This window comes from Amborella trichopoda, chromosome 1 (assembly GCF_054954075.1).
Source record: "Amborella trichopoda isolate Santa Cruz 75 chromosome 1, AtrichopodaSantaCruz75HAP2 v2.0, whole genome shotgun sequence".
Taxonomy (NCBI): Eukaryota; Viridiplantae; Streptophyta; class Magnoliopsida; order Amborellales; family Amborellaceae; genus Amborella; species Amborella trichopoda.
In genome coordinates this window covers 18633413-18653275 of record NC_142336.1, presented here as the reverse complement: position 1 = coordinate 18653275, position 19863 = coordinate 18633413, and the positions used below count along the sequence as shown (strand labels likewise).

Below are 19863 nucleotides of genomic sequence, written 5' to 3'. Positions count from 1 at the left end.
AATATGGAGAGTCATAGGGCTTCACCGAGACTCTGACGAAACTGTGAGAGTTGCAGTCATACTCTGCCGGAATTCCGGTGATTTTCAGGTAGTTTTGTGATTGCTGGCGAGTTTCAGAAGGGTTAGGAGACTTTGACAGTCTTTTGGTTATCAGAAGATAAGAAGGAGGACCATTAGTGGCTTTGTTGAAAACTCTACGATTTTTTCGATAGATAGAGGTATGAGAGGAAGGGAGAAGGGAAACCCGTAGGGTCACAGCAGAGCTTTTTCAAGAATTCCAGTGGCTTTCCATTAGCTTCAGTCATTTGTGGAAGAGATGGAATAGATGGGGAAGGGTTTCCCGGTGAGTAGAAGTGAGTTCGCGACAAGGAGAGGGAACACGGGTGAGAATCTGAGGCGTCGCGAGGCTGTAACGGTCAGGGAGGTGAAGGGCCATGGGACGGTGAACGGTCACTCTCCGCAAACGCAGTGATAGGCCACACCGTGAGTGTCAAGCAGTGTGCTCAGATTTCGAGGGATGAGGTGTGCCGCATGTGTGATGCATGCAAACAGCTGGAGCGCAGGTGTTAGATGCAGACGACGATAGTCCCTTGGTCGTGGGACAGCGATAGTCCCTTAGTCATGAGACGACAATAGCCCTACCTTCTGTGCACGGCAATACTATCTCAGAGGGCAGACGATGATAGTCTTCATAAGAGCGGCATACATTGCGCCTCAAGTGACCACCCAGCAATACGCCTTAGTGTCTTTGTGGAAGCTTTACGTAGCCAGCAATAGCCCTACCTTCTACGCACGGCGACAACGCTGCCCCTTAGTGACTTGTGTGCGGTAGTGAAGCCTTTGTTCTAGCTTCATGGCCCAACCTTCAGATGCCATTTCTGATGTGAAGAACCTCCCCGAGTAGGGGAGCTTACCACTAATGAATTCACCTGTGAAATCTTGGTGAGGGGTGAGCCAATTAGGCTCTTCGAGGCTTTGTGTGAACTGCGGTGGCATTTGAGCGTCACCTTTACTAGTGACCCCGTTCTCTTTGAGGTTAGAGAAGATGGCGACGAGAATGTAAGAATAGAAGAAGGGGTAGGCCTCATCCACTTCTTGCGTAGAAATATAGCCTCAGGGGGGGATTTGCAAACCCTCGACAAAAGAATGGTGAAGACCTCGAGCCTGAATTGGTCCTCTGCTGGCCTCCAAGTGCAAGGGGAGCCCCCGTACATAAAAGGTTACTCCTCTTAGACTGTAAGGGTGTTAAGTCAATACAGGGACACTCTGAAGCGTGCTTCCCTACTAGTCGCCATTCAGTGCTCAATAGGATCCTATGACCGTTGTTCGAACACGATCAAGGTGTTGTTGGAAACCTAGAGCCATGTTAGCAATACATGGCTACTTGTTCATGGGGAAGCAGGGATGTCTCTGCTAGACTTGTACTTCATCGGTGAGCTCCAGCTCATTGGTGTAATGTATGACTAGTTTGTACCCCAAAACTCGGTCTTTTTTGGAGGTGAATGAGTCGGGAAAGAAGACCCACTGACTGAACTGCGCGAGTTATTCGGGATCTATCAGTTGCTCTACTCTGAGATTAAGAAGGGGCACATTTCCTTCACTCAATGGGTGGAATTCTTTTATGGAGACTGTGATGATGAGGCTGGTCCAAGCCCGAGAAGGAAGGGGAAGGGACCCATGGTGGGAGCCCCTCCAGTATTTGAGTTGCATAGAGAGAACGACAACATCTTTCTGGTGGCATACATGGTGCTCTTCTTGTGTAAGTTCGCGCTCCCCGATGGAGTGGAAATTATTCGACCAGGCACTTTCTATGTAGCTTGTGACATGGTGCAGGGGCGAGAGTATGTGCTTGCACAGCCAGTCTTGTGCAGCATCTACTATGGCTTGGGGGCCGTATTTAGGGGAAAGATCTACCAAGGCGATGAAGGTAGGAACGACATAGTGGACGGTGAAGCCTTCCCAAGGGATTTTAAGATGCCTTTCCCCATCCACTAGGTGTATGGCTAGCTTGGGGCTTATTTCCCCAACACCTACCTCAGAAATAGGGTGCTGGATGAAATAATGTGCCCATTTCTTTTGAGGATCACTAGGTAGAAAGTGATCTTCCATACTCCTGGTCTTGCCCGTAGCTTATTCTATAGTGACCATCTTCAGATGAGCAGATTGACCTTCTCGGTTGGGAACCTCATAGATCATGCTTTTTCTGATGAGTTGGGTAAGAGCCTAGATGGTGCTCCTACCAGCTATAAGGAGCTGATTTATATGCTGAGTGTGAGAGGTAGGGTAATACCTTACTGTACCATTCATAGTGCCAAGCTTGAGGGGCATTTCCCTCATCGATTTGCCCGACAACATGGGCTGGACTAAGGGTGTCCATTTTCCATGTTCTTTGAGAAGCGACAGTATGAACAAATTTTTCAGCACCGTGGACCCTGATGTGGAATAAAGAGGAAGCAGGTCAATAAAGCCTCAACATGGTGGAAATTTTGACAATCTCAAAATGGCTCCAGAACTGGTCAAGATCTTCATTAGCACTTTCAAAGGCCACCTGCCCAGTTTCATCACAATTAGACATATCTAAGGAAGTGAATACAAAGAAAAAATTTCGACAAAATTATCCTCTAGCACCCTGAAATGGACCCCATAATTAGAACTATATTTTTTATGCGTCAAATAGTTGTGGGACCACTACCATTGGATCAAGCATGGTCGAAAACCTTTATGGGTCAAGTTTCTACTCAATCGAACACTCCCAGACAAAGTTATTGCTAAAGTACCAAATAGGGGTAGGCCTCACACTATTCCTGTTTGGCCTCCCAGCACTAAAACACCATTAAAGGTCATTGTTTTCACAAGCACAAGTACTGATTTTTAGGGTCCATATCTCTCTCATTTCGAGTTAGATCGTGCTTAAATTTTGTGAGTGTGTTCGTCACATCAAGATGAGCGTTTCGATATGTGGTACGTCTCGTGACGACACCCGATTACGGAGAAACACTAGAGAGAAGTTACTGATCCATGAAGAAGTTGCAAAAAAATTAGCAGCGACACGCCTCTCTCAAGCGGCCAAATCACGGCGCTAGCGCATTCGATTGACGTGAAACTGATTCCATCGTGTGCGTAAGGTCCATGGCTACCATTGGTCCAAACCCCATACATGACGAATGGTTGGATTTTGCACACGAAGACAACAAAGTGACAGTAAATTCTGGTTGTTGAATTCTAGATTCCGAAAAAAACTCAAGACAACGAAATCTTCGTCCGGACACAAAATCGAGCTACATTTGTTGCCACGTGATGGAATTCTTAGTGCACTACAACTAAGAAATCACAGAAAAATTTCAAGGAACGAGCACGCTATCGATCCGATGTTTTCAAAATTCATCTAAAATTCAAGTTTTATGATCCTGTCTGAAAAACATGATTCATGGCTTGAAGTTGGTATCAAATCGATCGCCATGCCGAGCCCTACAAGAAAACAATTATCTTTCGATCAAATGGGCATTAGAGCATCCCCGGATCACATGGAAGATCACGTAAGTTCTCGGGCAGCAACATGGACTGTTCTGGAATTCCACACATTCGTAGGCAGGGGCAAAACAGTCCTTTCACACCATTTTTTAGATTTTTTTTAATTCAATTAAATTGTAATTATCTTTAATTTTAGGTATTTTTTGGGCATCCACCCATGTTTGGGCCCAATTCTATATAAACATGCAAAGAGCCTAATTGTAAAAAAACCTGGGGTTCATTCTTCAATCATTCAACAAAGATTTCAATTGTTTCTTAACCTCGTGGGTACGTATTGGAAAATGAGAGGAGAGAGAAGAAAATGGTCGGTACCCCTCGAAGCAGGATAATGCAGGCCAAGGGAGGCGAACCAGTTTTATGACTGGGGGGACTTTCTTCGTGATCTAAGAGGGTGCCCATGTGAGCCAGCTCGAGTAAGTCCCAAACCCACCTTAAATTCCTCTCTCATCAGTTGATCTACCTACCCATGTTTTTGAGCAAGGTTCCCAAGAGAGCGATCTCAAAGTTCCGGATTCCCTTGAAACTTGAGACGTGTGCTGCCCGATCATCCAGATCCGGAAGGCAAGATCGAGGCACCTAACTAGCTTGGCGACTCTACTGGAGACTTACTACCCCTTAGATTGTGCTTGTTTGGCTAAGTTTCTCCTTTTATTTTTTGTATCTGCACTTATGACTTCTGGGTTCTGTAACCCATTCATTCGGATCGGGGATTTTCATATCCTCGCATTTGCGAGTGTCTCTGGGAACAAGTTCCTCAAACTTCATTCCCAAACAAAGACCCTACGTCTAGCTCCCAGGTCTTAACCTAGATTGGTGTGAGGAGGGACTTAAAGGTCCCTAACTCCCCGTCTCTTAGCTCTAGTGGAACTTCGCCAAGGCCCCTTGCATCAGCAACACATCTGTTGCCGAACACAACACACACCCTGCCACCGGCAAGTCACTTGTCGGTTGTATTGTCGAGGTACGCCGGAAGGCTGCCCAATCTCTTGCTGCAAAAGGCAAACAAGTTGCTATTGCTTCTGTGGGTCACTGCAAGGCTACCCCCCATATTCTTGCACCACCACGAGTCTCTATCCCTAGGCGCGACATATCGAGGCAGAGACCCTGGGGCCTCCACCTCTCGTACACACCATAAGGCTTGTGTGACTTCCACTCGAGCCACACCTCGGGGCAACCCTTATGTTACTTCGAGTTAGCATCCAGGATCAGACCTCCCAAGGCCAGGTCTTGCACACGTTGTTCATATGCATCTCACTGCTTGAAGAAACATCGTCGTTGCGTCAACTCGAGTACATGAAAGACGACCTCCTCATCTTCCTACTCAGCACACTGTAAGGGGCACGCTCCCACTTATTCTCTTACAGACACTTGCTCGCAGTTCTCGGCCTCCTAAGGCCAGACCACTTGCTCGAACTCAGGTTGACCCCAAGTCACTTGTGATCCTTCTTCAAGGGGTGCACGTGCGTCTCCACCATAGATAACCCCTAGCCCTTGACTCAGGCATTCTCATAAGTCAACCTTGCTCTTGCCTGCTTCTCCTTCTTTGAGCAAGTATCTCCAGCCTTGGTACTCCAAGACCTTCCCCAAGTGTACCATCCTGAACCAGCCTCGTCATCTCAATCATGTTTATGGAGCTCATAAGACACCTCAAGGCAAAGACATGATGGAATATCAAGTCCTTCATCCTCCTCGGCGAATGATGACTCCAGTCCTTGACCCTCATCCTTTGTCGCACCTAATGGAGATAGCTCTCTCTTGTGCAAGAAGGGCTGATCAGCCGTAGTCCCAATCATAGTTTTGGCGCAAGGTCCATCAAAACCTCAAAGCTAAATGCGATAGAAGTCTGCGAATTCTGACCAAGAAAGTGACCAAGGTGGTCGGGGCAACCAACTCTAATGACCATCTTCACTTGAGCCCCTTCTACCCTCTTCAGATGACGAAGTTTGAAGAATAAATGCATGAGCTTTGCACTATGGTTAGCATTGTAGAAAATGAACCAGCAACTCAGCAGCCAGGGTCCTAAGACTGTGGAAAATCAGTCCTCACGTGATCGTCATATAAGAATCGAGTCCAGTCGGGGCATGCTGACCCCTTGCTGACCGATTTACCATGCGTGACCCGTCAAGTTTGTAAGCCCTCAACTGCAACTAAGGCTAACCTCCTTGGAGAAATAGTCAGCATAATGATTATAAACGAACCTGACTCTTAGGAAGATCGTATGAACAAGTTTGAAGACATGGTGCATGCAATGATGGAGAAGATAGATTGTATAAACGTCACATGACAATCAGCTAACCATGAGGTCAATTCCCATTACTCAGATGGTGCACCTACGAGGCATCCCCTTCCCTCTACCTCATAGGACAATTCTTTCGCTCACCCCGTCTCACAGGTAGACATCGATGCTATGGAACCATTACTTAATGGACAGACAAATTATGGGGATACAAGGTGTAATGCCTTATCAAAGGCCCCCTTCATACATTGACCAAGTGTCGTTTCCCTCTGATTACAAGAAAGGGAAGTTTCCCCTATTCAACGGAACTACATCACCGAATCAGCATATCACCCACTTCCAAGCAGCGTGTCAAGAGACAAAGGCTGATGGGAGACTCCTTCTCTATCAATTTTTTGAAACCCTTGATGAGCCAGCTTTTCAGTGGTATGCTTGACTTCCCCAAAACGTGAGGCATACTCTAGAGGAAATGAGGAAACTTTTTCACCAACGCTTCTATGAGGTCGAGAGAGAGGTTCAAACCATCGAGCTTCTCACCTTGACCCAAGACCCCGATGACCCCGTGGACAAGTTCATATCAAGATGGAGAAATTTGGCTTCTTGCCATCCTAATCCTATGCCTAAGAAGGAAGTAGTTCAAACTTGTGTGCGAAACATGCGACCTGAAATTGCTTTACATGTTGTGGCCTCCAATCCAACTTCCATGTCAGAGCTTATCTCCAAATGAGTCCGCAAAGAAAGCCTATCAAACCACCATGGCGGGTCACGACAACCCTCTGCACGCTCAGGAAACAACCGGGGCAATGGTACCTCTCGGACTAACGCTAGGGGCAACCAACAAAAAGGAGTGCTCAGCGCAATTGTCACAGTCACTGATTCAGAGAAGGCTCTCTCCCAACCTTTGGACCTCTCCAAGGGCGTGAGCACAACAAAGACAACGCGTCAGGCAAGTAAGCAATAAAAGTCATACAAACAAGTACCCCCACTTGCGAATCATAATCGGGATGACTATCAGGCATAGGAATAAAGTCTACCCCTTTGAGAAGGAATGGTTCCCTACGTTATTCCGATTATTATTGGAACAGAACATGATTGAGCTTCCGAAGGCCGAGTTCCTTGATCAAGTTGGACTCGATACCCATGAATTACTGTGCTAACCATCAAAGGGTCAGCCACCCCACATATGACTGCTTCACTCTGAAAGACATTATCGAGGCTCTGATTCAAAAGGGTTAGATCAAGCTTGAAGAATTAAAAAAGGCATTTGGGGCAGCAAATGCTTCCCATGCAGCAACGATCCAAGAGGAAGATGAAGCCCCTGGTCTCCTTCACGTTTTTTTCGTTATAGTTCTTCAAGAAGATCTTATCACACCGAAATCAGCAAGGCAGCCCCAATGCCTTGCCTAGGAAACTGAGGATCGTTGGTGCCCATACCACCAGATATGGGGGCATTACCTATGCGAATGTACCAGTTTCCATGATATAATCACAAAAAATATAGGAATGCCAAAGAGTATTATAACGTTTTAGTAAGTGATTCCCAAGTCATTGCTCCACCGGTATGATAAGACCTCCCAACTCAAGACCTGGGTAAAGATGACTCAGATCTTGTTGAACCCTCGACTTCCCAGCCATGAACAGTCCACCATGAGTGAAGACTCAAGTCTTTAAGGCGAGAAACTGTTCACCAAGCTAGGGCTGTTCACAATCCTGACGAGACGAATCAAGCACCACCTCAAAAAACCAGAAGGGCACGTACACTAAGGGCTGCTCGTCATAGAAATAAGATGGCTCAACTGCCAGTCGAGCAGGAATTTCTTAGGCCTCTTCCCCCACTACCAACTTTACTGGACTTTGTCCCTAGCACGATCCTCCTTCCTTCCCCATCCCATCAAGAGGACATCCTGAGTCATCTTCTCCTCAAATCACATCCAACGAGGATGATGACTTTAAAAGCACCCCCCAATGGTCTAAGAAGGGGAAAGACCTGAAAGATTCCTTACACATGTCCAACCCTGATGATGATGTAAGGAGCTGCCCAGATTGGTCTGATGAGGGGAACGACCTTAAAAGTCCCCCACCTTCTGACCCTTCTCCTTCTTCTTCTTGTTCTTCTTCTTCTGCTTCTCATCCTTCTTCCCCAATGTCTCATATAGGTACAACCTTGAAATGTCAGGACTTCGAGGCTCTCGACAGAGAATTTGAAGAAATCAACATAAGCAGGACACAACAGAAGCGATTGAAAAAGACCTTGGCTCAAGCAACTGGATTCTTAATAGTTGTTAACACCATGGCAGCTCGAGCCAAAGCAGAGCTACCTTCTTCAAAGAAGCACAAAAAGTCAAAGCTAAAGAAATCCCAGTGGCCCCATGAGCCTGACTTTGAACAGAGATTGAGAGAATCGAGAGGGCAGAGCTTCTATTCTCAGGAAACTTGCCATATGGTACAAGTCTATGAAGTACCAGCCAAAGCAGGGCAAACTCTACCGACACCTGTGGAAAGATCATGTGATTCATATGAGGACGCTTCCCGCCCCACAATCACCGAATGTCAACTTCCCTTTGACTTGCAAATTTAACCCTTATGACTTGATATGCTGTCCTTGTTGGAGGTTGACCCTTATGTCCCTCAGTTCAACAAAGGTGCAGAAATCATGACCTACCCTGGAACCCTCCTCGAAGCAGAGATGTCAGGATTGTCGGTCTCTACATTTGAGATTAACAAGAAGACCTTAGAAGTCGATGATAAGGAGTTGCAAGATGCCTTGGAAGAATGGGAAGAAGGTGGTCAAGCCACAGCTGACAAGCTCGAGTAGATAAATCTTAGAGACGAAGCTGACCCCAGGCCCACTTTCATTTCAGCGAATATGTCTCCAGAAGAGAAAGGAGAACGAGACGTCTTTGCCTGACATTATCATGAGATGCCTGGTTTAGACCCTCAAGTCATTGTTCATCATCTTGGCATAGATTCCAACTGTCAAACCTATTAAATAGAAATCAAGAAGGTTTAGGCCTGACCTAGAAATGCAGATAGATGCCGAGGTGACCAAACTCAGACAAGCAGGATTCATTCGTGAAGTCAGGTACCCGAAATGGCTAACAAATGTTGTTCCAGTCAAGAGGAAGAATGGCTAAATTCGGGTTTGCATTGACTTCTACGACCTGAATATTGCTTGTCATAAGGATAACTTCCCGTTGCCATTCACCAAGATGCTCATCAGCTCTATGGCTCACTGTCAAATTTGTCCTTCATGAACGGGTACTCCAGGTATAATCAGATACGGATGGCACCCAAGAACAAGGAAGCCAGTGCGTTCTTAACTCCAAAAGGGGTCTTCTGCTACACAATGATGTCTTTCAGATTGAAGAACGCTGGTCCCACATATCAGAGGGCAATGATGACCATCTTCAGAGATATGATGCACAAAGAGGTAGTGTTATGTAGATGACATGGTGGTAAAATCCGAAGAGAAAGATGCTCACATGAGAGACGTTAAAAAGGTATTCCAGAGACTACGCCTTCATCAACTTAAAATGAACCCACTAAAATGCGTTTTTGGTGTGTGTTTGGGAAAGTTCTTGGGGTTTATTGTCAGTCAACGAGGGCTTGAAGTTGAACTAGTCAAGATCAAGGCAATATAAGAAATCCCATCACCAACCACATTGTGAGAGCTATGCTCTTTTCAAGGGCAGCTGGTGTACATCCGTTGGTTCATCGCGAACCTCTAAGGTCGTTGTAAACCCTTTACACACCTGTTAATAAAGGATACTCCATTCATTTGGGATGAATCATGTCAGGCAGCCCTTGATGACATCAAGCAATATTTACTAAACCCTCCAGTGGAAAAACCACTTATCCTGTACGTGACCGCTTTGGACGAGTCACTTGGATCATTATTAGTGTAAAAGAACTATGAGGGAAAAGAAACTGCATTATACTATCTCAGCTGTAGGATGCAAGGGGCTGAGAATGTGCTTGACCCTGATCTTCGCAGTACAAAAACTCCATCACTACTAGCTTGGTCATGAAGTGAAACTTATATCAAAAGCAGATCGTGTAAAATTTCTCATGACACACTCATGCCTGTTAGGACGTCTTGCTAAATGGGCATTATTGCTAATGGAATTCGACATCACATATGTCCCACAAAAAGCCATCAAGGGCCAAGCCCTAGCAGATTTTCTTGCATCACACCCCGTACCGATAGAATCTCCTTTACCAAGTGATCTCTCTGATGAAGAAGTATTCTGTATAGAGCTTGCTCATGCGTGGGAAATGTACTTCAATAGAGCCTTCCAATCTGACTGAGGAGGAGTTGGAGTTAAGGAGGAATATTGCCACTTTATCTCTCTCTCACCGAGGACGGTCCTCATAATGAGGCAGAATATCAGGCCCTTATAATTGGATTGGAGATAGCCTTCGATCTCGACTTGGAGCAACTCAAGATTTATGGCAACTCTGAGTTGGTTATTAGACAACTCAAGGGAATATATGACATAAGAAAAGACACTCTCAAGCCTTATAATGATATCGCAAAATCATATATGGCCCAGTTTTAGGATGTATCCTGGAGTCACATCCCCAGGAGGCTAAACTCTAAGGCTGACGCACTTGCAAAACTCGGGGCTACAATTCAATTATCATCATTAGGACCCACACTTGTCTAGGTGGCAGAGTGGAGACACATTGAATTAAGAACCGTGCTAGACACAGATGATGAGATAAATATCTTCCTCGAGTACCCTCCTTATCCATTTGAGGCACTTCTATCAGCTATAGAAGTAATCAAGACTGGACAAGAAATGGCACAGAGTCAAGGAGCTAAGGTTCAAAACTAGGAACTAGAGTTCTTCGACCCAATATGTGTGAAAATTGAGCACGTAGAATATTGGAAAGAGCGCCTCACTGATTTTCTAAGACATGGTAGACTTCCAAAGGACTGTCCCGAGCTCAATAGCGTGTGTTGAATTTCTGCCAAGTAAACCCTTCTTGAAGGAGAGGCTCTCTTCAGATGGTCATTTGACGTCATTCTTCTTAGAAGTGTCGACGCACAAGAAGCAAATAAGGTCCTGGAAGAAGTACACTCAGGAATATGTGGATTGCATCAGTCTAATCCCAAGCTCTATGAACGGATATGCAGGTTGGGGTAGTACTGGCCTTCGATGATTGCTGATTCCTTAAACAATGCTAAGAAGTGCCAGGTGTGCCAAATCCATTGAAGCATTGTTCTCTAGCCTCAAGAGCCCTTACACCTTACAATGGTGTCATGGCCCTTCTCACAATGGGGTATGGACATTGTAGGGCCTATTGACCCTCCTTCGGTAATGGGTCATGTCTTTATTCTAGCTATAACATATTATTTCTCTAAGTGGGCTGAAGCAGTCCCCCTTAAGAAAGTTCCTGGAACAACAGTGGCTAGCTTCGTGCAACATCATATCAATATATCAGTTTGAAGTGTCTGACCAGATTATATCTGACAACGGTCCGCAGTTTAGGAGTCATCATATTGATCACTTGGTTAATTAGTTTGGCTTTGAATAGAGGTACTCCACTATGTATCACCCTCGAGCCAACGGATTAGTTGAGGCTTTTCATAAAACCCTGTGCAACGTTTTACGAAAATCCATATAAAAAATGAAGAGGAACTGGCACGAGAAAATTCTTGAATCCTTGTGGGCCTATCGCACTACCACAAGAAACGCCACCGATTCCACACCTTATTCCCTAGTCTATGTGGTGAAGCAGTTTTACCCCTTGAAATCCAAATCCCTTCATTGCGTGTCATTGTACATCAAGGGCTAACTGAAGATGAGACAGTCAAACTCCGGTATCAAGAATTGGATGCACTGGATGAAACGAGGTTAGAGGCTCAGCGGAACCTTGAACTCAACCAGAGGAGAAGGAAGAGGGCTTTTGACAAGTCAGTCAAGGTCTGCTCATTCGCCTGTGGGAATCTAGTTCTTGCTGTCAAGAGGCCAACTGTTATGCATGGTCGGTGTAAAGGGAAATTTGAACCCAAGTGGGAAGGTGCCTTTATAGTCAAGAAAGCCTCACCAAATGGAGGCTACATATTGGCACATCTAGGTGGAGAGGAGGCAATGCCCCCTATCAATGGGTGATATTTAAAAAAATAATGCCCTCAACGCACACACATAGTCCCTAACGCGCATTGGGGGTTCGATAGGCCCTTACCTTGCTGGGCATCATTGATTTCATTGCATAAATCTAGGGTGTGGCCCTCTATCCTCTCCCTTAACCCGTTCTTATCATTATGCAGGTTAGGGGATGTGCCAACATCTTTTTCCTTACTACCGATGAGTTTCCCATCGCGTAGTAGGCAATATTATAGCAGTATCCACTATCGATGAGTCCACCACGTAGTGGTCAATATCAACATAAGCATTGGTCATTAATCACAGTATCACAACAATATCTACTATTGATGAGTGTCTCACTACGTAGTGGCCAATTAATCACAGTATCATAGTAATATCCACTACCGGTGAGTGTCATAACGCGTAGTGGCCATTACAATACCTTATAATGGATGAATCAGATTCTCATAAATCAATGTCTCATATAGATGAATCATATTTCATCATAACATCATAGCATTAAGTAAAATACATGCATTTTCATAAGCCTTCTCAGGGCATTTACACATAAGCCCTCTCAGTAGCATTTGGCATTCATTATGAATTCATTTCAACACTATCGCACTCATGGCCTCTCTTTCTCACAAAGTGCAGTGTACGTGGCATCATTCACATATATTTGTGGCATTCTCACGAAGTTTATCATATGGTATTCACATTTGTCATAGATCAAGATAACTTAGCTCCACATGGTCGTAAAATGATGCAATGATAAGTAACAGTGACATGCCCCTCTTGGGAGGCCATAGCTCTAGACTTAGGGGGAGTTTCAGGATGCCTAAAACATGAAACTTTGAGCTAATACATAGACCTTTACAAAGATAGTAATTTGAAAGAATTTGGGGGCCATTTGACAAGTCAATTGCTCAGTACAAGGTGAGCATTAGTTGCTGGAAATCTTCCCTGCAACAGTGCGCAACGACATACTCGAATATTTCGGGTCATCATTCAAAATCTCTGGGAAATTTCAAAAACCTCAAAACATGCAACTTTAAGTACATTCATAAAAATTTCCAATGAGCCTCTCACAGGTGTGCATATATTACTAAAGTGTAGTTGAGATATGCAGGTGCGACATTCATGTTCTATTAAGACTTTAGCATTAATATCACAAATTGAGAGAATACCTCTGATCACTGATGTGGATGCCTTAGCCTCTTGGTCAGTGAGTGAGAACACTCGTCCTTGGGTCTTCGGGTGATCCTTGGTCTTCATTATCGGGCAGTCCTTCGCCTAATGGCCACGCTTGCTGCATTTCAGACATACATTCTTCTTTCGGTAGCATTCCGGGAAAGTGTGGTTGCTTCTCCCACAATAAGTACAAATCGAGCTTCGATCATTGTCCATATTGCCTGGAAGACTCTTCGCAATCCTTGGGTTAGGTGAATACGGCCTCCCTCTGGCATTTCTCCTCGAAGACTGCTAGGTTCTTCCCAAACTTTCCTGATGGCACAGCTTTCCATTTTCCTTCCTCCCTTAACCTGCGATCCTCGCAATCTTTTTCCATCTTCAGAGCATGGTCTACCATTGGGGTGTACGACTTTATATTGTCCAACATCACTTTACTCCTGATATCTGATTGCAAGCCCCGTTCCAATTAGCCACCTTTCATAGCTTCGTATTTATTATATGGGGTGCATACCTAGAGAGGTCTGCAAATCGAGTGGCGTATTGTTCAACAGTCATACCCCCTTGTTGGAGTTTAATGAATTCTACTTCCTTCATTTCCTTGACTGAATCAAGGAAGTACTTCTCATTGCCCTGACTTTTTCCCAGGTGACCTTGATCCTTGTCTCCCTCCAAGTATACTTCACCAAGTCCCACCAGTATTCTACTTCCCCTTCTAGGATAAAGGCCCCTGGCCTGTTTTTTTTCTCATCTGAGCAATGTAACACCTCTAAGATTTTCTCTATCTATTTCTTCCACCTCTCAGCCTTCTTCACTCCTCCATGCCCCCAAAAGGTTGGGGCTGCCATTCTCCTAAACCTCTCCATGAGGCTACTTTCATTCTTCTCGGGGGAAGGGGTAGACTGGGTTGGCATCGATTCCTTCATTATTTGGGTCATAGCCCCCAGAGTCCTATAAAACTCGCTGAGTGCCTCAGTATTTTCATTACTAGAACTCACGTTGTGGTTACGAGCTCTTCACATCCTTTAAGTTAGTCACAAGAAAATCCAGTCACTTGCCTACCCCAAAACTAGTCGGAGGACTCTTCTAAACTTCGTGGCCAAGAATCCACCCCTGGCTTCTTTGATACCACATTTGTCACGATCCCACCCCCAACCACCGTACCTTACGTGACGATGAACGATCGAGCCCGGGTTCATGATCTAGTACAATGTTTATCACTCAGGTAGGAGTGGACTCAACGCCTTTATTTATTGTAAAAGAACTAGAACAAAAACCCAACTAGTAGAAGAGTAAGGAAAAAATCCACACACCAAAATTCATAATATAAAAATCTTCCAAAATATTAAATTCAGTTCGGGGCACTAAGGTCCAATATTACACGTATCCACCCAGAACAAAATAAACCCAGAGCCAAACAGCCCAGACATAAACAAGGTCTAAGCACCTTCTTCAAGAACACTTGCTTCGTCTTTCAGTTACCAAACACGAACTTTCAGCCCTGCACCTGTCGTTATCAATCTACAAGGAGAGGAGAAATAATGGGATGAGCTATACAGCTCAATAAGCAGGTTTTGTGTCGTGCATCTGTGGTGGTTCCATACATGTGTTAAAACAGTACAGTTCATTAATATAAAGTCATAGTTTAGCATATATGCATATCAGGTCAAGGCAGCGAACATGAATATTTCATTTAAACGACAGTTACCTTGAATAGGTGTGATCATAAGCATTCGGTCAATGAAATCATCAATCATCCAATAATTGTAATACTAAACATTCCTTATACAAAAAATAATAATACTTATCAACTCACTCCCTAAATCACCTATTACCATAGTCGAGGCCCTATCCATCAAACTAAGCCAATCCTATTGCTTAAGACCTCTACCATTGTACAGGAGGGAGGCTAATGACAAGTTAGTTAATCCACTTTGTAATGCCCTCAACGTACACACATAGTCCCTAGCACACATTAGGCATTCGATAGGCCTTACCTTGCAAGGCATCATTCATTTCATTGCACAAATCTAGGTTGTGAACCTCTATCCTCTCCCTTAACCCGTTCCTATCATTATGCAGGTTAGGGGATATGCCAACATCTTTTTCCTTACTACTGATGAGTGTTTCATCGTGTAGCAAGCAATATTATAGTAGTATCCACTACCGATGAGTGTCCCACCGCATAGTGGTCAATATCAACATAAGCATTGGTTAATCACAATATCGCAACAATATCTACTATCGGTGAGTGTCCCACCACATAATGGCCAATTCATCTCAGTATCATAACAATAGCCACTACCGATGAGTGTCACGGCGTAGTGACCAATACAATGCCTCATAGTGGATTAATCACATTCTCATAAATCAATGTCTCATACAGATGAATCATATTTCATCATAACTCATAGCATTAAGTGAAAGACATGCATTTCAAAAGCCTTTTTAGGGAATTTACACATAAGCCCTCTCAGTAGCATTTGGCATTCATTATGAATTCAGTTCATCACTATCGTACTCGTGGCCCCTCTTTCTCGCAAAGTGTAGTTTACACGGCATCATTCACATATCTTTATGGAATTCTCACGGAATTTATCATATGGCATTCACATTTATCATATATCAAGAAAATTTAGCACCACATGATCATAAAATGATGCAATGACAAGTCAGTGACATGCCCCTCTTGCGAGTGTGTACCTCCCGATTTAGGGGGAGTTTCAGGATGCCTATAACATGAAACTTTTAGCTAATACACAGACCTTTACAAAGATAGTAATTTGAAAGAATTTCGGGGCCATTTGATGGGTCGATAGCTTAGTACAAGGTGAGCATTACTTGCTGGAAATATTCCTTGCAACAGTGCACAACGACATGCTCGCACATTTCGGGTCATAATTCGAAATCCGTGGGAAATTTCAAAAACCCCAAAACATATAACTTTAAGTACATTCATAAATATTTCCAATGGTGGCATTTTTACTGCTTTTGGACATCAATTTTTGCGTCCAAAGCATTGTCAAAGGAGGGCCACAGTTGCTGGAATTAGTAGAGACTGTGAGCAGTGTCTTGCCTCGATATTTTAGGCCATATCTTTTCTTCCAGGCGAAATTTCATGGTGACACAAGATGTAGGCTTAAAGTAGACATATATTCATTTCATTCGAGACAGGTTTGATCCCATTTGGATGCCATTTGGCCATCAAACACATTGTTGCAAAAATAATCACAGTTCTAGAAATTCATAATCTCAAGTTAACATGCTTTTAAAGAAGACTTAATATTTCCTAGCAAAGCTACACTTGGGGCTTGGAACTTTGTCCACGATAAGGAGTCTCATAGTGAGCACTTTCGTGAGTGTCCATATATGGTAAAAATAGTCATGGCATTGAGAAGCATAAAAACTGAAATTTCAACCTCATGTTAACCTATTCATTCTTCACATTTTCACTCTATCATCTTACTAATTCCAAATATTTGTTCTTTAAATAAACTATGGATGCATAGAAACTAAACCCACTTACCTTGACTTCACACGGTTTCTCAAATCCTCACTCACGGCCTCCACGAGCTTTCCTTAAGCTCCACCAGTGGGTCATCATCAAGGGGGCAGCAGTGAACCCTTAGGGGGAGAGAGGGAGTAGAATGAAGAAAACTGGTTGTCAAAGAGCTTAAGTGCTCACGGTTGGTGGGATTCACTATGGCTGATACAATCACTCATTGCCCTGACATATACGGAGTGGTGCTGACATGTACGGAGGCTGTACGTTTGACCAAGACACTCCCGACTCTACTCTTTCTTTGCTCCCCTTTCATAGTCGGCACTTGGTCACAGCTGGCACAAGGCCTTGTATTCACAGAGGGCGATGGGTTCTTTCACACAGTCAGCGCAGTGTCTTCTCTTACTCAACCGGCGCTGTGTTTTCTTCTTACCCAGTCAGTGCAACGTTTTCCTCTCACTCAGCCGGATCTGCATTTTCCCCTTACTCAGTCGGTGATACGTTTTCTCTTACTTAGTCGATGCTACATTTTCTCTTACTCAGTCGGTGCTGCATTTTCTCTTACTCAGTTGGCACTGCAAGTTCTCTTACTCAGTTGTTGCTACGTTTTCTCGACTTCCTTCTCTCTCTCTCCACTGCCATGAGTAGTCTGGTTTAATCGAATTGTTACCCTTACAAAGTAATTGTAGAGTGAAGAGTTTTGACTTCTGTTCTAAAGGTGGGTGGCAGCTCAGGGGTTGAAGTTCAAAATTAAGAAGTTTGTAAAGCCATCTTCCGAAGACCTTCACAGTATGATTTGGTTGTTTCAGCATTTTGATATGTACTTTATTTTGTGTATTTTGGGCTTGTAGTTCCTTGATGGAATTTTAAAGACTTTTGATATTGAATAAATGAGTTGACTGTACTTTTGAAGTGATATTTATCTGTGAATGGATTTATTTTAGCTTCCTTTCATAGTTTTCTCTTGATTCCATATTTTTTTGCATTGAGCCACTCCCACATGAGTGATGTTCATGACCTTCGACAGGAAAGGATCCTTGTCCTAGAGGAGTCTTAGGAGTATTTGTAAGATAGCTCTTTGATAGGCTAGTAACTGGGTGTTTATGTTTTAAGTTGGAGATGCCAAGGACTCGTACCAACAATGCGAGTTCAAGTAATGGGGACACTGAGGCCTTCGGTGAACTCGTCAGAACTTTGGAGGCCATGACACAATTGATGAGAGAAGCAGTACCGACCCCATTTGCCCCCTCCTTTTTTTTATATGAATGATAGTAATATGATAGAAAGGTTCAGGAGGCTGGCACCACCAAACTTTGTAGGCCGTGGGGGAGTAGAAAAGTCTGAGAGATGGAAAAGGCAGATAGAGAAGATCTTTGACGTTCTTAATTGCATAGAGGAGCAGAAAGCTAGGTTGGGTACTTTTATGCGAGAAGGAGAAGCTGAGCACTGATGGAGCTCAGTAAAGCAGTCGTGGGAAGGGTCGGGAGTTGTGACTACTTGGGAGAATTTTCAGAGAGTCTTTTATGAGAAATATTTCCCCGACTCTGTAAGGGAAAGGAAAGAGGTAGAATTTATAGATCTACAACAGGGAAATATGTCTGTTGAGCAATATGCAGAGAAGTTTGCTGAACTCTCAAGATATGCATCGCATATTATTAGTTTCGAGGAGCGAAAGGCTAGTAAATTTGAGAGGGGTCTTCGGCCCGACATAAGGAGAAGGATTATTACAGAAAACCTTAAGACGTTCTCCCCGCTGCTAGACCGAGCCCTAAATATGGAGAGAGATGATAACGACTTTTGGACAAGAAGGGATGGGAGGTTGTATGTCACCTAGTCTGAGAATTTTAAGAAGAAGGCACGACCACCTCTAAGGAGAGAATGGAAGGGGAGAAATAATCAAGGTGGTGTCAGAATCTCAGGGGTTGTTCCAAATGATGTAAGGGGCAACCGATGCCCAGTCTGCCCTCATTATGGTTTGGGGAATCATATGGCAGCTAAGTGCTTCAGGAAGACCAAGACCTACTTTCGGTGAGAAAAATTGGGCCATCTAGTGAAAGACTGTCCCCATCAGGGGATCAGAGGACTAACCGAGAGCTCAAGGGCTGGTGTTCGCTCTGACCTAGAGTGAGGCAAAGGCATCAACCTCTGTGATTTGGGGTATGCTTTCTGTATGTGGAATTGAAGCAAAAGTTTTAATTGATCCTGGATCTTCCATTTCATTTGTTGCACCACACTTTGCATGTCACTTGAATGTTAAGTCTGTACAACTTGTTTGGACTCTGGTAGTATGTACGCCTATGGGAGAATCAATAGAAACTGATATAATGTATAAGCAGTGTGGGGTTGTGATTGAAGGATGTTTGTTACCTATAGATTTGATACTCTTAGATATTCGAGACTTTGATAGTATTGTGGGTATGGATTGGTTGTATACCCACTATGCTATAATGAATTGTTTTGATAAGACTGTAACTTTTAGACGCCGGGGTCAACTTGAACTATGTTTTAAGGATATTAAGGATGTTTCTCATTTACACATCATCTCAGCCCTTCGGGCCCCTCACTTGTTGGCCAAAAGATGTGTGGGATACTTGGCTTATGTAGTAGAAAACCGGAATGTCCAATCCAAATTAGAAGAGATACCAATGGTAAGAGAATATCCAAAGGCCTTCCTTGAAGAGTTAACTTCTCTGCCCCCAGTTAGGGAGATTGAATTTGAAATAGAGGTGGCCCCTGGTTATCTGTGATGTAAAAAATTTGGGGCTTTTGTTCTATGATAATGGTGGATGTTGAGAACGAATGTATGACTCTAAATGCATGTTATGTGTGTGCATTGTGAGAGAATGGTTGTTATCATGTTCCTCACCATGAAATGAAGGTCATGGAATGTGTTCTTGAGACATGTTGTATGCCACTGTGAAATTCCATAATTATTTGTGTGCTTGGAAATGGAGTCTGATTGGCCTCAAATCACTGTCATTGGAAGAATGTACGAGTATAGCAAAATGTTCATTTTTGTCCACTGTTAAAATTCTTTACAAAAATAATGTTGTATTTCAAAATGAGAAGGTACATCACTGTTGACTATTTTTCTTGGATTTTTCACTAATGCCACTGTGGTCATTGATTTTAACCAACCAAACAAAGTTGATTTTTGGTGAAACAACAACCATTTGAAAGATCTTTGAATGATCTAAAATTTGCATGTTAGGAAATATTTTGAAACTCTTTTTAGATTGAAAGTTATACTTCGTTTTCTGAAGGTATGTTGTTGTGGGCAGTTTTGATAAAATCAAGAACTATCACCTTGT

The 19863-nt window shown here is 43.7% G+C and overlaps 1 protein-coding gene across 1 annotated transcript; it reads left to right on the top strand.

Moving 5' to 3' along the window:
- The first annotated feature begins 18849 nt into the window (after positions 1 to 18849).
- LOC148783729 (uncharacterized) lies at positions 18850 to 19299 on the top strand. The gene has a single exon (XM_088871938.1). The coding sequence runs from the start codon at positions 18850 to 18852 to the stop codon at positions 19297 to 19299; it is 450 nt and encodes a 149-aa protein (XP_088728064.1).
- Positions 19300 to 19863: the final 564 nt, after the last annotated feature.

Excerpts from the sequence above, each read along its gene's own strand:
- LOC148783729 (XM_088871938.1), top strand. The coding sequence starts at position 18,850 with ATGGGAGAATCAATAGAAACTGATATAATGTATAAGCAGTGTGGGGTT.